General features: G+C 39.0%; 1 protein-coding gene across 3 annotated transcripts in view; it reads right to left on the bottom strand.

Annotated features, from left to right (window-relative positions):
* Positions 1–7313: 7313 nt before the first annotated feature.
* The window catches only part of LOC124606849, a 204426-nt gene continuing 192334 nt past the window's right edge, over positions 7314–19405 (bottom strand). For all 3 annotated transcript variants that reach the window (XM_047138927.1, XM_047138929.1, XM_047138928.1), the window contains one exon: positions 7314–9161. In XM_047138927.1, the coding sequence (XP_046994883.1) occupies positions 8992–9161 (170 nt within the window). In that variant the 3' untranslated portion in view covers positions 7314–8991. The remainder of the gene's footprint in view (positions 9162–19405) is intronic.

Raw genomic sequence — 19405 nt, 5'->3', positions numbered from 1 at the left:
TTGAGAATCTTGTTTTGTATTCATATGTTTTGAATTTACCATATTTTTAAAATGTTTGCCAAGTTGTTGCATTTTAATTCCCAGTCTGATGTCAATTTTGCGGTTGGGGACAGCAATATTTTTCAGCAGCAAATCACCAACTATCAGAAACAATAGTTTGATATTTCAATGTAGTATGGCCTGCTAGATTGTTCTTAGCTGAAGTCAGAAATTTATTTGCAGCAGCTGCTACACAACATTGAATGTTTGATTGCCAAGTGGTCTTTCCTTTCATAATTCCTTATCATCAGTTTAATTTAGCAGTTTCTTTTAAGAATATCTGCTGGTTTGACATTGCTATCTAGGTCACAACGGATTTACCACATTCAGTCTGATGATCTGAAAGATATGTCAAAGTAATATTCACACAATGTGTGTGTGTGTGTGTGTGTGTGTGTGTGTGTGTGTGTGTGAGCAGCTTTCAATAGCTGTACAAATCACATTTATAACAACATACGGATATTTTTTCTTGCCTTTTCTGTGTTGGTAAGATTACTTTGGTAAATACACTCCTGGAAATGGAAAAAAGAACACATTGACACCGGTGTGTCAGACCCACCATACTTGCTCCGGACACTGCGAGAGGGCTGTACAAGCAATGATCACATGCACGGCACAGCGGACACACCAGGAACCGCGGTGTTGGCCGTCGAATGGCGCTAGCTGCGCAGCATTAGTGCACCGCCGCCGTCAGTGTCAGCCAGTTTGCCGTGGCATACGGAGCTCCATCGCAGTCTTTAACACTGGTAGCATGCCGCGACAGCGTGGACGTGAACCGTATGTGCAGTTGACGGTCTTTGAGCGAGGGCGTATAGTGGGCATGCGGGAGGCCGGGTGGACGTACCGCCGAATTGCTCAACACGTGGGGCGTGAGGTCTCCACAGTACATCGATGTTGTCGCCAGTGGTCGGCGGAAGGTGCATGTGCCCGTCGACCTGGGACCGGACCGCAGCGACGCACGGATGCACGCCAAGACCGTAGGATCCTACGCAGTGCCGTAGGGGACCACACCGCCACTTCCCAGCAAATTAGGGACACTGTTGCTCCTGGGGTATCGGCAAGGACCATTCGCAACCGTCTCCATGAAGCTGGGCTACGGTCCCGCACACCGTTAGGCCGTCTTCCGCTCACGCCCCAACATCGTGCAGCCCGCCTCCAGTGGTGTCGCAACAGGCGTGAATGGAGGGACGAATGGAGACGTGTCGTCTTCAGCGATGAGAGTCGCTTCTGCCTTGGTGCCAATGATGGTCGTATGCGTGTTTGGCACCATGCAGGTGAGCGCCACAATCAGGACTGCATACGACCGAGGCACACAGGGCCAACACCCGGCATCATGGTGTGGGGAGCGATCTCCTACACTGGCCGTACACCACTGGTGATCGTCGAGGGGACACTGAATAGTGCACGGTACATCCAAACCGTCATTGAACCCATCGTTCTACCATTCCTAGACCGGCAAGGGAACTTGCTGTTCCAACAGGACAATGCATGTCCGCATGTATCCCGTGCCACCCAACGTGCTCTAGAAGGTGTAAGTCAACTACCCTGGCCAGCAAGATCTCCGGATCTGTCCCCCATTGAGCATGTTTGGGACTGGATGAAGCGTCGTCTCACGCGGTCTGCACGTCCAGCACGAACGCTGGTCCAACTGAGGTGCCAGGTGGAAATGGCATGGCAAGCCGTTCCACAGGACTACATCCAGCATCTCTACGATCGTCTCCATGGGAGAATAGCAGCCTGCATTGCTGCGAAAGGTGGATATACACTGTACTAGTGCTGACATTGGGCATGCTCTGTTGCCTGTGTCTATGTGCCTGTGGTTCTGTCAGTGTGATCATGTGATGTATCTGACCCCAGGAATGTGTCAATAAAGTTTCCCCTTCCTGGGACAATGAATTCACGGTGTTCTTATTTCAATTTCCAGGAGTGTATTTTGAATTGATTGTGCACAGAAAGTAGTCTTATTTGTAAAACATAAATCCATACTGTTTCAAAAGGAGGGGGTCAAATTTACGCCTTTGATGTGATGTTTATCATTTGTCCATCTTTCTTCTTATGTCACTTCCCGTCATACCTTTCCTCCTCCTGGCCTAGGTGTTTAAAATGTGTGTATTGTTGTAAATGTATTGGTGCAAATAATTATATATTTTGTACTAGTGATGGCTCATGTTTGATTATTTCTTAACATTAATCTCTCTCTTATGTTATTAACAGATTATCAAGTGGAAAAATGGGTGAGTGAGTGTTGCATAAATTGAAATAACTGGCTTGGACGATGTTTGCATAGTCACCACTGTGACCATCTCACCGAAATAATGGTTAATTGTAGCAACTATTTAGAACATAATTCTGATTGGCCAGTGCAAATTAAATTTTTGCACTTGAAACATTCCAAATTCACATAGTCGTGAAAGTAGAAAGCCATGCCAGTTATTCCAAGAGAATAATATTTTGTGTCCTGGTATTTTTAAATCCATAGACCTTTGGTCAGTTCAACTCACGCAGTTCTCATTAAGGTGAGTTAAATGTTTTCTAGTCTGAAACATTGAAGTGTGTTTTAGTAAATTGCTGCTGGCAAATAATGGAACATATCTCTATATGATATCGTGGTTTATCAGGGATGCCTATGAGCACAATAGACTGAGTACTCTAAACCACTACCATTATTTCATAGGTATTGTACAGTCCATAAAGCTACATGACATTAAGTAATACATTTTGTAGAAGTAGTACCCAGCTACAGAGTAACTGAGTTTCCATTCCTTCCTTTGAACATGAGAGAGAACATATTTTTTCCTTTGCCACCTTTTCCCAAGCGTTCCAACGATCATAAATGAGTGTTATGTGGCTATTTAACAGATGGTCAGTGTTCTCAGTAGCAAATATTACAAAACTATGAACTAAGATTAAAGCCACCAAACAACCAACACATAATACAATACAAGAAATGAGCTTTTGCTAGTGTTGTAGATAACCAGTTTCACAAAATGGGGGAGGGTGCCATGAGGAGACATTTGCCATGAGGCCAGGCCAGAGCATCAGGCATGGGGCTCTGTTGTGGCCACCAGTAGGCAAACAGCATCAGGTGTAAGGTTCTGAGCTGTGGCCACCAATGGGTTAGTGGCAGTCAACATGTTAGTCATTATAGAATTCCCATGCAGTTATAAAAATGATTGTTATGTCTGCCGTTTCACTGAACTGCATACTTAACATTCCTGACTGTGACAGGAAATTGTGGCTTTACAGTTTCTATATGTATGTTTACATCTACAAGACTACCCTGCAATTCACAATTAAGTGCCTGGCACAGGGCTCATTGAACCACCTTCAAGATATTTATCTACCATTACACTCTTGAAGAGTACCATTTGACTCTTGAAGAGCATGCGAGAAAAACAAACACTTAAGTCTTTCTGTGCAAATGATGATTTCTCTTATTATATTACACTTGCCATTTCAACTCACATATGTGGGTGTCAACAAAATATGTTCACATTTGGAGGAGAACTTTTGTTATTGAAATTTCGTGAAAAGATCCTAAAACAAAAAAAAGTTTTATTTTAATGATTGCCATTCCAACTTGCATATAATATTTGTGACACTCTCTCACCTATTTTGCAATAATATAAAATGAGCTGCCCTTCTTTGAACTTTTTCAATCTCCTCCATTAGTCTTATCTGATGTGGAACCCACACACTGCACAATAATACTCCACAAGAGCATGGACAAGCATAGTGTGATTTTTCCCCACAACATTATCTGTGTGATTCTTCTAGTTTTAGCAATTTCTAATTGTAATTCCTAAGTATTTAGTCGAATTCAAAGCTTTTAAATTTGTGTCATTTGTTATGTAACCAAAATTTAGCAGATTCCTTTTAGTATTTTGATGTGGATGACTTAAGAGGCAAGTGCCACTTTCTGTACCATACCAATATCTTGTCTAAATCATTTTGCAATTGGTTTTGATCATCCAATGACTTCACGAGGCAGTAAATAACAGCATCGTCTGCAAAAAATCTAACTTGGGTTTGACAGGTTCTCAAGCTGTTCACGAGAAATTAAATCATTTCCTTGGTGCGGAGGCAGTTTTATGGCTGCCCCATGATCAAGGCAGGTGCAAACCTTTGCAGAACATTGCCAAACTTTGAGTCCCCTATGTTTTCTCTCATGCTTCCTTATACAGACCTTCACGAGTTGCAGAGTGGGACCATTTCAATAATTTTGTGCTTGAATTCTGGTGCAATTCCCAACATAAGATAAACATGACTGCAGTGCATTGCCCATTCCCTCTTGCATTACTTAATAATAGAAGTATTCTACTATCTGTCTAGACGTGAGGTGAAACAAGTGTCCAATGTGTGTGGTGATAAGATTTCTTTTCCTTGAGTTTGTATCTTCTCAAACTCTACGGGGGGAACACAGAACAACATGCAGCTGTTGAGTTATGAACTCTGTAACTAATTATTATGGCTGCAGAACAATGTATCAAACTGGGGATAAGAGGAATATCTTGGTTCAGTCATAGACTGTTAGGAATGTGGTACAATGCTTAATTTCAATGTTGTTTTGGGATTTTTGAATGCTGGCTGAGGGTTACACTTTATCCAACTAACCCAAAAAATTTGTTTTCAAAAAACAAATTAATTGCCCTTAATTGTGTCTGTCAGCATTTAAAAATGGTACGAAAATAATGCAGTAAATTCAGAACCATGATCACTCACGAAGTTTTGCGTGCAAGCTGTGTTACAGATGACACCAAAGTAGGATAAAATTTTTAAAAGTTTGCTTCCCATTTCTCCACTTTGAGGAATATTAGCACATTACATTTCTTATTTTTTTCTGTTTTAGATTTTTAGAATTCAGTGCCAACCAGATGTTATTACTTTATAAATAAAAATGTGTTTAGTGAATATTTTTTAGCTTTATTCTCCAGCGTGTTAGAGACAGTGGAGTTAATGACATGAAGATGTTATTTCAAATCATCAAGTCAATTTACATTAATATGAGCGTCATTTCTAAAGCTCTGCAACTGTAAGACAGAACTGAAGAAAATAATTTATTTAACAAAATACCTCTACATTCCTTCAATATAATGTCCATTTTTACATATAACAGCTTCTCAATGTTTTGGAAACTTCTGTATTCTGGATAGGGCACATTCTTTGTTGAGCTATGTGATTACTCAGGTCATATCATAGGATGCTTCATCAGTTGTATCAAAACGTTTTCCATATAGCTATTCCTTAAATTTGGGAAACAGATTAATGTCTGGTGGGCTCATATCAGGATTGTATATTGTGTGGTGGGTGGGGAAGTATTTCTCATCCATATTTGTTGAGCCTCTGCCCCCACTGGTAGGCCAATATGCTACCTTGCATTATCACGCAAAATGAGGACACCAGCTGTGAGCATATAGGCCTTCTTTGACAAATTCTTGGGTGCAAAATATTTTGCAGAAATAGGTTGTAGTATGCACCAGTTACAGACATCCCCTGGGGCACTATTTGTAGTTATGAGTCCATTCATGTCATATGTAAAGATCATCATCAGCTGGCAGCGGAATTTTTTCGGACGTGGAAAGTAGGAACTTTTCTGTTGTTATGACTGAGGCTTCTGTTCTGGCTCGAAATCTATTATCCAGGTTTCATGAAGTGCAACAGTCCTTTTCAGAAACTGATCTCCTCCTGGTTGATAATGTTGAAGCAATTCTTCTGAAATTCTTTTGCGAACTGCTTTCTGCTCTTCACTCAGATCATGTGGAACCCATGTGGCAACAACTTTTATCATCTTTAACTTTTCAATTATGATTTTGTAAACTGAAGGGACAGACATTTTGGCCTCATATGTAATTTCCTCACATGTTTGTCATCAATCTTCTCTCAAAATTTCATTAACAATAACCTGCGAGACATAGTCTGTTGCAGCTGATGGTCTCCCACTTCTTGGGATGTCCTCAATGCTTACCCAACCTTCACAGAAATGGGCAGGCCACCATTGTATTATGCTATGATCCACTACACTATTAGACTGAGTGAGGTGGAGCAGTGATTAGAACACTGGACTCGCATTCAGGAGGACGACGGTTCAAACCCATCTCCGCCCATCCTGAGTTAGGTTTTCTGTGATTTCCCTAAATCGTTTCAGGCAAATGCCAGCATGGTTCCTCTGAAAGAGCACTGCCGATTTCCTTCTCAGTCCTTCCCTAATCCGAGCATGTGCTCTGTCTCTAATGACGTCACTGTCGACTTGACGTTAAACACCAATCTCCTCCTCCACTACACTATTCCCACACACTTCTCTCAAAGCCATTACAAATATCCATTGGATTCTTTCCATACAGGGGTTTGAGTTTGATGTAGGAATGGTGGCCACTATGTGTAATTGACCTGACTCAGTTTCAGTCTCCATTTCAAAACCAAATTACTCATGACACCAGCCACTGGAACCAGCAAACACATATACAACCATCAAACCTAAAGTCTCACTCACAACTGATATAAATTTCAATTTTATCATACCACCATCACGGTCACACATGCACAATGTGCAGGACGTTTGAAATGACCCTCATGGTGTAGGAGGATCTACTTTCCATACAATAATTTAATATACTTGCCTTTTCTGTTTCACAGTGGTAATCTACATTCCAGAGAATATATTGAGTCAATAACTGTCAATCTTTGAGATAAAATAACATTTGTGTATATCCTGGCAAATTTTCTTCTTGGTTCAGGCCATATTAAACGCACAGAATGAGTTATGGTAGGTACAAAATGGCCAATTTAAAGTCTTGCCTCCTCTTGAATAAATTTCTGAGAGTCCTCATGAGTGGCAAAATAGTATAAATGAAAAGCCCCTGTATTTTTTTCCTCCAATTTCTACAGGGGCATGACATCCTAGCCAGATTAATATTGCCACACACTGAAAGTTTATAATAGCTGATTCTCTACATTTATACACACCTATATCTGACTCATATTACTAAAAGTTGTACGGTCCTCAGACTTGTGGAACATGATTTTGTATCATGGTAGCGAATCTCATCTAGCCATTTCTAATTCTACTTTGATTGCACATCATTAATAAACTGTCTAATAAAACAGTCTACATGTGCCTGGAGAGCAAGGATGGAAGGAATAAAGATGCAACTGGTTTTCTTGTGAAAATCATGTAACAATCTTTGTGAGCAATTTACATTTCTTCAGTACATTTTCAGTGCCTGATTACAACATTTTAATCAAAAGCATATTAATTGTTTCTCTTAAGAGTTAAAACTAATATAACTGCTAAGAATTATTCTTTACATGTTTCCAATGCATTATAAGTAACATAAATCTGCCTTTCCAAATTTTATGTACTACTGACTATGCAGCTACTGTACTAGCAGAAATTTTTTTGTAGTAGATATGAAAGGTTATGTAACAAATTTAAGTAATTGGCCTTGAAAACCATAAAAAATTCTCCATTCAGTGAATACTAAGGACTAACTGCAAATATAGCATAGAGAACAGAAGAAACAGGTTTCAGTATGACTAGATTGTAGTGACTAGAATTAGCGTCCTTATCAAAACGTATTTCCATTCATTTTCCACCGTCTCTAGCATTCTGTTTATGTACATAACAAAACATTTACCGTCCAAGTTCAAAATCATTTTATTACTGTTACTAGACAAATATTTTAATTCAAGCATAATAACTGAAGTTTCATGTGATAAACAATGACACAAAATGTTCTTCCCTTTGCTATACATTCAAGTACTGTTACAACAATACATCAACAAACCTAAGGTTTGCTACATACAAGATGTGAGCATATATTTCAACAGTTGAATGAAATGGCAAGAAACTAGTTATTTGGTGCTATGGTGACCGGGGTCACCAGCCGCAATCCTCATGACAATTATGATGTGCTGGTCAAAGTAGGTGACATGTGCTCTGTAGCAACCGTGTCAGAACATCAATTATAAACATGGACTGCCAGAACAATTATCGACAACCCAGTATCTAATCAGGCATCAGCAAGAGGTCACTGGCTGCACCATCATACCACGCCTCAATCCAGTCACAAGTGGCTAGAGGGTAGCACATCTCTTCCTGAAGAGTGACTATTTAAGCCAGACCACTGTGGACACTTCCTGTCAGCAAGAGCTGGATGAGGCATGTACCAACTGCTTGCAGTCCAACACTTAAGCTCTCATCAATGCGTTACTGGTGAAGGCTGTATCACATTTAGAAGTTCGGCTTCTTTGAGTGCAGCTACTGTAATTTTGCAGCTCCTGGGAGGTTGTTGGAACCTATACCTTTGAACTGTATTTAGTTAGAACCATTGAAAAGGTGGAATTAATTTCTTGTTATCCTTATTGTTTTTGCAAGCTAATAACAAAGCTGTTTGTAATATCTACCAGTGGTTTCCTCACTCTTCAGGAAGAGACATGCTGCCCACTAGTCACTTGAGACTGGATGGGGGCATAGTTTTGTGGTGTGGCCAATGACCTCTTGCTGATGACTGGAGAGGTACCCAGTGGTACACAGTTCTTAGTTCACCTCCTGGCAGTCTGGATTGCAGTCTGGTTGCTACAGAGTGTGCAAGCATCACCTACTTTCATCCATGCATTGTAACTGTCATGGGGGCTGTGGCTGGTGCCCTGGGACACCATAGCACATAGTTTATTTGTACAACTGCTTTACTTGTTCATTCCTATGAAACACCCCATTTTTAGTAACAGAATTTAAGTGTCATCAAATGAATGATTCACTTATCACTGTGAAAAGATGTAAGAACAGTGTTAACCTTTAAGGTGATTTTTATTTTTTCAGACATTTACTTGAAAGTTATTTTAATACTTTACATTGATTAGAAATTGTGCTGATTAATTATGTAATAATAGTTTGGCACTGCTTAGGGTTTCTGATACTGATGTCATATGCTAGAATCAGTAACTCCTTGAAATTTAACGTTTCCTTCCAAGCCCTGTCCAGAGGTAGCCTGGGTCGTATCTACCATGTGAGCTTCTAGTTTCAGATTCTGCCACAAAATTACGAATTTTATATGAAGGTCGATGATTTCTCAAGGCATGAAGGTAAGCAGCAGTGGCTTTTGGCCGTATTTCTCGGTCTTGCTCTGCAACAAAAATAAAAATTATTAATTTTGTCTAACTTCTTAATTAGATACTAACCAAATGAAGGGTAAGCAAAAAGTGTATTTAGTGAAATAAAAAAAAATGTCAGGACTTCCAAAATGTCAGTTCTTCCTCTGATGTAAACAAAATTTTTGCATATCTTGATCTTGTAGAATGTCTTCATAAGCAAAGAGCAGAAAACAAACATATAGAAGTCAATTATGGATGAAAATCTGCTGAGGTACAAAGAAGGTGCAATGGTGATTAACCACAGAATGTGAAAGGCTGAGAAGAAATGTACTGTGACGGAGATAAGAGAAAGAAATTAAATTAGTAAATGGTCACATTAAATTCAAAGCAGTCTTGAAAGGATTTTTACTTATGCACTGCTTCTCTAGTCTGGATGGGATCCCCCAAAAACTCTTGAGTCAATAACATAATCACTATTAGTAATTCAATTGTAGTTATCTTTGAGACAATTGTACATGAAAAAATAAGATAATCAGTACTGAAGTGTATGTATGAATGATTCTGTTATAATTACTCATTTAAAGCTGGTAAACTTATAAACCCACCTGCCAAAAACTACTATTTTTTTATAAAAAATATTCTGTTTGACTTATTAGGAAAAGGATAACTTCGTACTCACCACATAGAGGAGGCACTGAGTTGCAGACAGGCTCAATGAAAAAATTGCTAAACATTTAAGCTTTCTGAGGACAAAACAGTCTTTCTTTGAAAATAGAAAACACACACACATTCACACAAGCATAACTCACACACACATTTCCACTGTCTTTGGCCACTGTGATCTGAATGTGAACTGCAACTACATCTGAACGGAGCAGCCAGATACAGCCATAGTGCACAGTCATGCCACAGCAACCAGAGACAGTGGCGGTGTGTGTGGGTTGTGCTTGTGTGACTGTGTATGTTCCCTGTTTATGAAGAATGACTCTTTTATCTGGAGGCTTAAATGTTTAACAGTCTGTTCAATATACCTCTCTGCAACTCAACCCCTCCACAATATTGTGAGCAGCAACCTATCCTTTTCCTAATATTATCATTATTCTACCCTGGACTTTCATGTTTCAGTTTACTTGTATCAGATATGTATGTATACCAGATATTCAACTGTAATTAACCACCTGAATTCAGTATATGTATAAATACTGACTTGTCCAGTATCTGTTGTGCTTGTATTGTACACATGAGGTTTACTGGATAGGAAAAAAATGCCATACAATACATATACTATTTAAGCTAAGAACATATATACAAATTAGCACTTTGTACGATCAGCACAAAAGTCACTACTGTTTTACTAATACAGCATACTATATTGAGAATTCTGAGTAGGTGTACAATGACAAACATAAAAATGTTGTCATATAATGCACTAACGGAGGTTTTTATACACACATTATTTCCTGCCAATCCAAAATCCAATCATTGAGATAATGTATAGAAAGAATGGCTAGTAAAAATGCTTTTCACTTGTATTTAGAATTTTTGGGCGTTAATAATTTTGTGTCACACAATTATAAGCAATTTGTTTCAATTTTTTGCACCATAATACAGAGTTCCATTTTGTGTATACAATCCATATAGGATTTATTTTTATCTTTTGTTTCTTAGTTATGACTATTATAGCTAATATGAGGTGACATATTATTTATCATAAATAACATAAAAAAATAAGCATACTGGGATGTAAGTGTGAGGACGCTTCAGGTATCAATGTATTCTTTGCAGGGTATTCAGTGATCAACTGTACATAGCATTTTTTGAAACATAAATATTTATTCTTGGCTGCCTTATTATCATTTAAGTTAGTCTTGAAAGTATGAAAAACATCTTAGCAATTTCCTCTAAATGTGTGGACATAACAGGGACTTTGAAGTTGTAGTCTGATGAACTCTGTTCATTATTCACCTTATCAGTAAGTCAAAGATGATGTGACTTACCAAACGAAAGCGCTGGCACGTCGATAGACACACAAACAAACACAAACATACACATAAAATTCAAGCTTTCGCAACAAACTGTTGCCTCATCAGGAAAGAGGAAAGGAGAGGGAAAGACGAAAGGATGTGGGTTTTAAGGGAGAGGGTAAGGAGTCATTCCAATCCCGGGAGCGGAAAGACTTACCTTAGGGGGAAAAAAGGACAGGTATACACTCGCACACATGCACATATCCATCCACACATACAGACACAAGCAGACATATTTAAAGACAAAGAGTTTGGGCAGAGATGTCAGTCGAGGCAGAAGTGTAGAGGCAAAGAAGTTGTTGAAAGACAGGTGAGGTATGAGTGGCGGCAACTTGAAATTAGCGGAGATTGAGGCCTGGTGGATGATGAGAAGAGAGGATATACTGAAGGGCAAGTTCCCATCTCCGGAGTTCGGATAGGTTGGTGTTGGTGGGAAGTATCCAGATAACCCGGACGGTGTAACACTGTGCCAAGATGTGCTGGCTGTGCACCAAGGCATGTTTAGCCACAGGGTGATCCTCATTACCAACAAACACTGTCTGCCTGTGTCCATTCATGCGAATGGACAGTTTGTTGCTGGTCATTCCCACATAGAATGCATCACAGTGTAGGCAGGTCAGTTGGTAAATCACGTGGGTGCTTTCACACGTGGCTCTGCCTTTGATTGTGTACACCTTCTGGGTTACAGGACTGGAGTAGGTGGTGGTGGGAGGGTGCATGGGACAGGTTTTGCATCGGGGGCGGTTACAAGGATAGGAGCCAAAGGGTAGGGAAGGTGGTTTGGGGATTTCATAGGGATGAACTAACAGGTTACGAAGGTTAGGTGGACGGCGGAAAGACACTCTTGGCGGAGTGGGGAGGATTTCATGAAGGATGGATCTCATTTCAGGGCAGGATTTGAGGAAGTCGTATCCCTGCTTGAGAGCCACATTCAGAGTCTGGTCCAGTCCCGGAAAGTATCCTGTCACAAGTGGGGCACTTTTGTGGTTCTTCTGTGGGGGATTCTGGGTTTGAGGGGACGAGGAAGTGGCTCTGGTTATTTGCTTCTGTACCAGGTCGGGAGGGTAGTTGTGGGATGCGAAAGCTGTTTTCAGGTTGTTGGTGTAATGATTCAGGGATTCCGGACTGGAGCAGATTTGTTTGCCATGAAGACCTAGGCTGTAGGGAAGGGACCGTTTGATGTGGAATGGGTGGCAGCTGTCATAATGGAGGTACTGTTGCTTGTTGGTGGGTTTGATGTGGACGGACGTGTGAAGTTGGCCATTGGACAGGTGGAGGTCAACGTCAAGGAAAGTGGCATGGGATTTGGAGTAGGACCAGGTGAATCTGATGGAACCAAAGGAGTTGAGGTTGGTGAGGAAATTCTGGAGTTCTTCTTCACTGTGAGTCCAGATCATGAAGATGTCATCAATAAATCCGTACCAAACTTTGGGTTGGCAGACTTGGGTAACCAAGAAGGCTTCCTCTAAGCGACCCATGAATAGGTTGGCGTACGAGGGGGCCATCCTGGTACCCATGGCTGTTCCCTTTAATTGTTGGTATGTCTGGCTTGAATTTTGTGTGTATGTTTGTGTTTGTTTGTGTGTCTATCGACCTGCCAGTGCTTTCGTTCGGTAAGTCACCTCATCTTTGTTTTTATATATAATTTTTCCCACATGGAATGTTTCCTTCTATTATATTGATATCATATTTGTTTTTAGGTATATTTTTCTCATGTGCAATGTTTCCCTCTATTAATTCTTATCAGTAAGTCAATTTGACTTTAAGTGTGGCCAGCATAACAAACTGGAGCATTATGCAGTTTACAGGGTGATTCACAAAGATACACAAATATTTTAATGTGTTATTCTAGAAGCAAAAATAAAGAAAAAAGTTCATATAAATATAGGTCCGCAAACGTTTAGTTACGGATTTACAGCTAATAAAAGATTTTACCTGAAATTTAGATACTTTGCTAATATGAAGCCATCGCAAACTTGTACAAGGTTAAAGTAAAGCATGATTTCCATTTATTTTGTTGTTATTGATCTGGTGAATCTAAAAAAACATGTCCCAGACATGTATCTGCAATAATTTTCCAGAACATCCAGAGTAGCAAAGAGGTAATTTTGTAAAATTTTTAATTTATTAACTACTTGGCCCAATTTGTTTTTTTAAATTCCAGAGAATTATGCACAAAGTTTTCAACAGAAGTTGCAGAGAACTTAATTTTGGAATAATGATGGGAATAACATAAACTGAAACTGTATGAATGTGTCAGATAACCTGCTTTTATTAATACCATAGCACACATGAATTCTTGTTAAACCAGAAAAAGACAGAGCTCAGTTTTAAGGAAGTTGTACAGTGTACATACAATTTCACAATGCATTCACAATAAATGTTCAAAAATGCCTCCACCGAGTCCAACGCATTTAGCTGCACAGGTATGAACAATGCCTCACGTGTATTGACTTTATAAAGACTGTGTGTTTCATCCATTCCCATTCACAAAAATCCATTGGTGTAAAATCGGGTGATCTGGGTGGCCACAGACGTGTAGCTCCATGACCAATCCATTTCTGGGGAAAATGTCTATTTTGGCATTCATCTCTTTGCTTCTCTGGATGTTCTGGAAAATTACTGCAGATACAGATCTGGGACATGTTTTATTAGATGCACCAGACCAATAAAAACAAAATAAATGCAAATTATGCTTTACTTTAACTTCGTACAGTTTAGCGAAGGCTTCATATTAACGAAGTTGCTAAATTTCAGGCAAAATGTTTTATTAGCTATAACTCCATAACTAAACATTTGTGGACTTTTTTCGTTAGTTTTACTTGTAGAATAACACATTAAAATATTTGCATATCTTTGTGAATCACCCTGTATAGTCACACACACACACAGTGATCAAGGTTCATGCACATCATGCAACAACTCAGTAGCAGCCTACCTTATTCTGTCATGTGCTTTTTTCCTTCCATGTTGCACTGTACATTCCCAGTTCCCTAAGATCTTTCATGCTACAGTCTTGTTTATCTGAGAGGTCTTCAGGCATCTATGTTTCTTTTAATTACCTGTGCTACTCTTAACCTACTTCCCTCTCCTATTCTTGCTGTGTGCCTCTAGCCACCTCATTTGGCTCATCCTGCAACAATATCTGGTTGTTGCCCCAGCCTGAATACCTCTTGCTAGCTTTATTACAAATTAGTGGGCCCCTGTATCTTTCTCTTTATTTTGCTCTCAATTATTCTCAATTTGTCTCTATTTTCTGGTTTTGTTGTGACCCTCTGATGCATACAATGTTATTGGACACATAACGGCACTATAGGTTCTTAAATTTACCTTTGTTGAAATGCATCTTTATGTGTGTGTATTCTCCAGACTATAATAGCTTCGTGACTCACCTATGATCTGCTCCTTGATGTCTTCCATAATATTGTTTTCCACACTAAACCATGCTCCCATACATTTCACTTTGTCTCTTCTGTGCATTTTTATTAACCCAAATTTAAATTTTTCGAAAAGTACCTGCCATCTTTGATAATTTCATCAACTCTGTCTTCCTTCTCTAAGATTCAGTTCAATCTTCATTGCATTACACATGAAATCATTTACCATTTCTCCCTTCTCATCTTTATTTTCAGCCTTCACCAACACACATAAGCAATTCATTAATAGTTTATTTTCACAAGAACTTCTTGGCATTCTTTTTCTGGATTATGCCTCATACAATCTTCTCTATTAGTAGGTTCAGAAGTGTAGGTGATATATATCTTCTACTTGGAGCTGGCTTTTCTCTGTTTCTCATATTATAGCAATGTCCTAAATATAGCTTCCAGCTTGGTACACTTTTTTCATGCTTCAGCAATACTGCTTGGCTATGGTGGTATCTTCATTTCTTTCTGCATACTGTACATACTTTCCCACTGAATGCTGCTATATCCTCCAGAGAAGTCAATAGACATTGTCCATACTGCTTTACCATATTCTCAACATGTTCTCCAACTTGTCTCATTTTCAATATGTGGTGAATTGTAGGGCTTACTTCTTCCAGACGAAAAACCAGTCTGATTCGGTACAATTCAGTTTATTAGCATCCTTGTGTCTCATCGTAGACAATGACAGTGGATTTGTTATGGGTAATAGGACATGAAATTATTTTACAATCATATGTTACTTAATAAGATATTCGAACAATGGATATTGTTAATAAGATATTCTGAAGTACACCATGAAGCCATACACATAACAACCATCAGAACATAAATTATAAGTTGGATTATATTTGTGCAAATACAGCGATTTTTTTTAAAGCAATTCAGCTCGCTGTAAGGAGGGAAATAGGTTATTTTATTTTAAATGCTAATGGTTATGTATTTTTCAACACTAAAAAAACAGTTGCTAGTAACATTTTTATAGTTCTCTTTTAAGTATTTGTATGTGTAATTCTGATATTCTCTGACCTCTATATTTCTTGTTTAATCTCTTTTAATACCTCATGATATGTTTAGTAATGAAATACCTCTGAAGTTATCACAGTTCATTTTCTAATTATTCTTATGTATAAGGATTATTATAGATGTTTCTCATGCTACCAGTATTTGTTTTATTCGCTATGCAATGTTGATTAGTTCGTATGTGTTTCCTACTTCTATAAGTGGTCCTCTCTTCCTACTTTTTAACTCAGTGGGTGATTCATTTCTCTCCTCACTTGTGGTCCTGTTTTGTCAGTGAACACTGTAATTTGAAAATGATCAGTGCAGTTTACTGTAGATAATTCAACCACAGTGCAGTATTTTTCTTTTTTGCAAAGATGTGTTTTTGCTTGTAGTTTATGATGCTTTGTTTTCTGTCTTGTGTTATGGAAATGAATGTTTTCATTTTTGTGGAAGAAACTAGAATATATTGTCGTGTGTTTCTTAATAAACACTACACTTTTGAGAAGGTAAATATCTATAAGAGAATTTGCATTCTTTTAAGGAGAAGTCTGCAAGGTCTGACATGACCTTTTTCTATTCCTACTATGATTCTCACTTTTCAATTTTGCATTCTAAAGAGTTTTAGGTTGGATGATGAGCTGCCCTAGAAAATGATTCCATATTTCAAAACATAGTGCACAGTCATCAGACAGTCCTTATGACAGCATTTTTCAAGAACTTTCATTAAACAGCACATAGTACTTAATATTTTTAATGTACCATCAATGTGTGTACATCATCTATGGTTGTTCTTGTGTCAGCCTCCTCAGAAATTCTGTATTGTCCACACTTTAAATATCAGTGTCCAACACCCAAATTTTGATTCCCTAATCACTTCTCTTGGCATTATGAAAATTTAGCACTACTGTTTCATTTTTATTTATTACCAGCATGTTGTGACTGAGCAGATTTACAATACTACTCAATGTCTCTGATAGAGTAATCCGAAACATAATTGGTTAAGATGTATATGTAATCTGTGAACTCAATAGAGTTGCGGCAGAGAGTACGATGAATTGTAGATTATGCCAAGTGACATAAATTGGCTGTTTTTATTTGTATTCATTATTAAGTTAATCTTCATATACAGTTTGCTGTAGTTGCGTATCTGTGGTAATGTATATTTTGGAGTATCTGGCAGCTGAAGCCACACTGCCAGCAGTGTGTGTGTGTGTGTGTGTGTGTGTGTGTGTGTGTGTGTCTTTAGGCCTTGTTGGTCAAAAGCTTATTTTGTGATAGTCTTTTTGTTGTGCCTATCTGCAACTCACAAGGGAACCTCCCCATCGCACCCCCCTCAGATTTAGTTATAAGTTGGCACAGTGGATAGGCCTTGATAAACTGAACACACATCAATTGAGAAAACAGGAAGAAGTTGTATGGAACTGTGAAAAAATAAGAAAATATACAAACTGAGTAGTCCATGGGCCACATAGGCAACATCATGCACAATGTGAGCTCAGGAGCGTCGTGGTCCCGTGGTAGCGTGAGCAGCTGCAGAACGAGAGGTCCTTGGTTCAACTCTTCCATGGAGTGAAAATTTTACTTTATTTATTTTTGCATAGTTATTATCTGTCCGTTCGTTCATTGACGTCTCTGTTCACTTTAATAAGTTTAGTGTCTGTGTTTGGCGACCGCATCGCAAAACCGTGCGATTAGTAGACGAAAGGACGTGCCTCTCCAATGGGAACCGAAAACATTTGATCGCAAGGTCATAGGTCAACTGATTCCTCCACAGGAAAACACATCTGATATATTCTATATGACACTGGTGACGGCATGTGCACCACATGATAGAAATATGTTGTTGACCCACCTAACTTGTACACTTGGCGATTCTTCTACCTTGCCCGATTTAGGTTTTCTTGTGGATGTGATAATCACTCCCAAAAAAGTGATGAAAAGATAAGAGTTTGTCACATAAACTGAAAATAAAAAATAAAAATTTTCACTCAATGGAAGATTTGAACCAAGGACCTTTCGTTCCGCAGCTGCTCACGTTACCATGAGACCATGGCGCTCCTGTGATCCTGTTGTCCTTGATGTTGCATATGTTTCCATGAACTACTCAGTTTGTATATTTTGCTTATTTTTTCACAGTTCCACACAACTTCTTCCTGTTTTCTCAATTCATCTGTGTTCAGTTTTTCAAGGCCTATCCACTGTGCCAACTTATAACTAAATCCGAGGGGGGTGCGATGGGGAGGTTCCCTTGTCAGCATCTCCACTATATGGGGAGTAGCAACTATCCTTTTCATAATATTATGAAATATTATGACCTGTAGATTAAAACTGAAGAAACTGCAAAAAGGTGGGAATTCAAGGAGATGGGACCTGGATAAACTAAAAGAACCAGAGGTTGTACAGAGATTCAGGGAGAGCATAAGGGAGCAATTGACAGGAATGGGGGAAATAAATACAGTAGAAGAAGAATGGGTAGCTTTGAGGGATGAAGTAGTGAAGGCAGCAGAGGATCAAGTAGGTAAAAAGACGAGGGCTAGTAGAAATCCTTGGGTAACAGAAGAAATATTGAATTTAATTGATGAAAGGAGAAAATATAAAAATGCAGTAAGTGAAACAGGCAAAAAGGAATACAAACATCTCAAAAATGAGATCGACAGGAAGTGCAAAATGGCTAAGCAGGGATGGCTAGAGAACAAATGTAAGGATGTAGAGGCCTATCTCACTAGGGGTAAGATAGATACCACCTACAGGAAAATTAAAGAGACCTTTGGAGATAAGAGAACGACTTGTATGAATATCAAGAGCTCAGATGGAAACCTAGTTCTAAGCAAAGAAGGGAAAGCAGAAAGGTGGAAGGAGTATATTGAGGGTCTATACAAGGGCGATGTACTTGAGGACAATATTATGGAAATGGAAGAGGATGTAGATGAAGATGAAATGGGAGATATGATACTGCGTGAAGAGTTTGACAGAGCACTGAAAGACCTGAGTCGAAACAAGGCCCCCAGAGTAGACAATATTCCATTGGAACTACTGACGGCCGTGGGAGAGCCAGTCCTGACAAAACTCTACCATCTGGTGAGGAAGATGTATGAAACAGGCGAAATACCCTCAGACTTCAAGAAGAATATAATAATTCCAATCCCAAAGAAAGCAGGTGTTGACAGATGTGAAAATTACCGAACTATCAGCTTAATAAGTCACAGCTGCAAAATACTAACACGAATTCTTTACAGACGAATGGAAAAACTAGTAGAAGCCAACCTCGGGGAAGATCAGTTTGGATTCCGTAGAAACACTGGAACACGTGAGGCAATACTGACCTTACGACTTATCTTAGAAGAAAGATTAAGGAAAGGCAAACCTACGTTTCTAGCATTTGTAGACTTAGAGAAAGCTTTTGACAATGTTGACTGGAATACTCTCTTTCAAATTCTGAAGGTGGCAGGGGTAAAATACAGGGAGCGAGAGGCTATTTACAATTTGTACAGAAACCAGATGGCAGTTATAAGAGTCGAGGGACATGAAAGGGAAGCAGTGGTTGGGAAGGGAGTAAGCCAGGATTGTAGCCTCTCCCTGATGTTGTTCAATCTGTATATTGAGCAAGCAGTAAAGGAAACAAAAGAAAAATTTGGAGTAGGTATTAAAATTCATGGAGAAGAAATAAAAACTTTGAGGTTTGCCGATGACATTGTAATTCTGTCAGAGACAGCAAAGGACTTGGAAGAGCAGTTGAATGGAATGGACAGTGTCTTAAAAGGAGGATATAAGATGAACATCAACAAAAGCAAAACAAGGATAATGGAATGTAGTCTAATTAAGTCG

The sequence above is a fragment of the Schistocerca americana genome, chromosome 3, assembly GCF_021461395.2.
Source record: "Schistocerca americana isolate TAMUIC-IGC-003095 chromosome 3, iqSchAmer2.1, whole genome shotgun sequence".
NCBI classification, from domain to species: Eukaryota; Metazoa; Arthropoda; class Insecta; order Orthoptera; family Acrididae; genus Schistocerca; species Schistocerca americana.
Note: the sequence above shows the minus strand (reverse complement) of the source record. Positions and strands in the feature narration are given on the sequence as shown.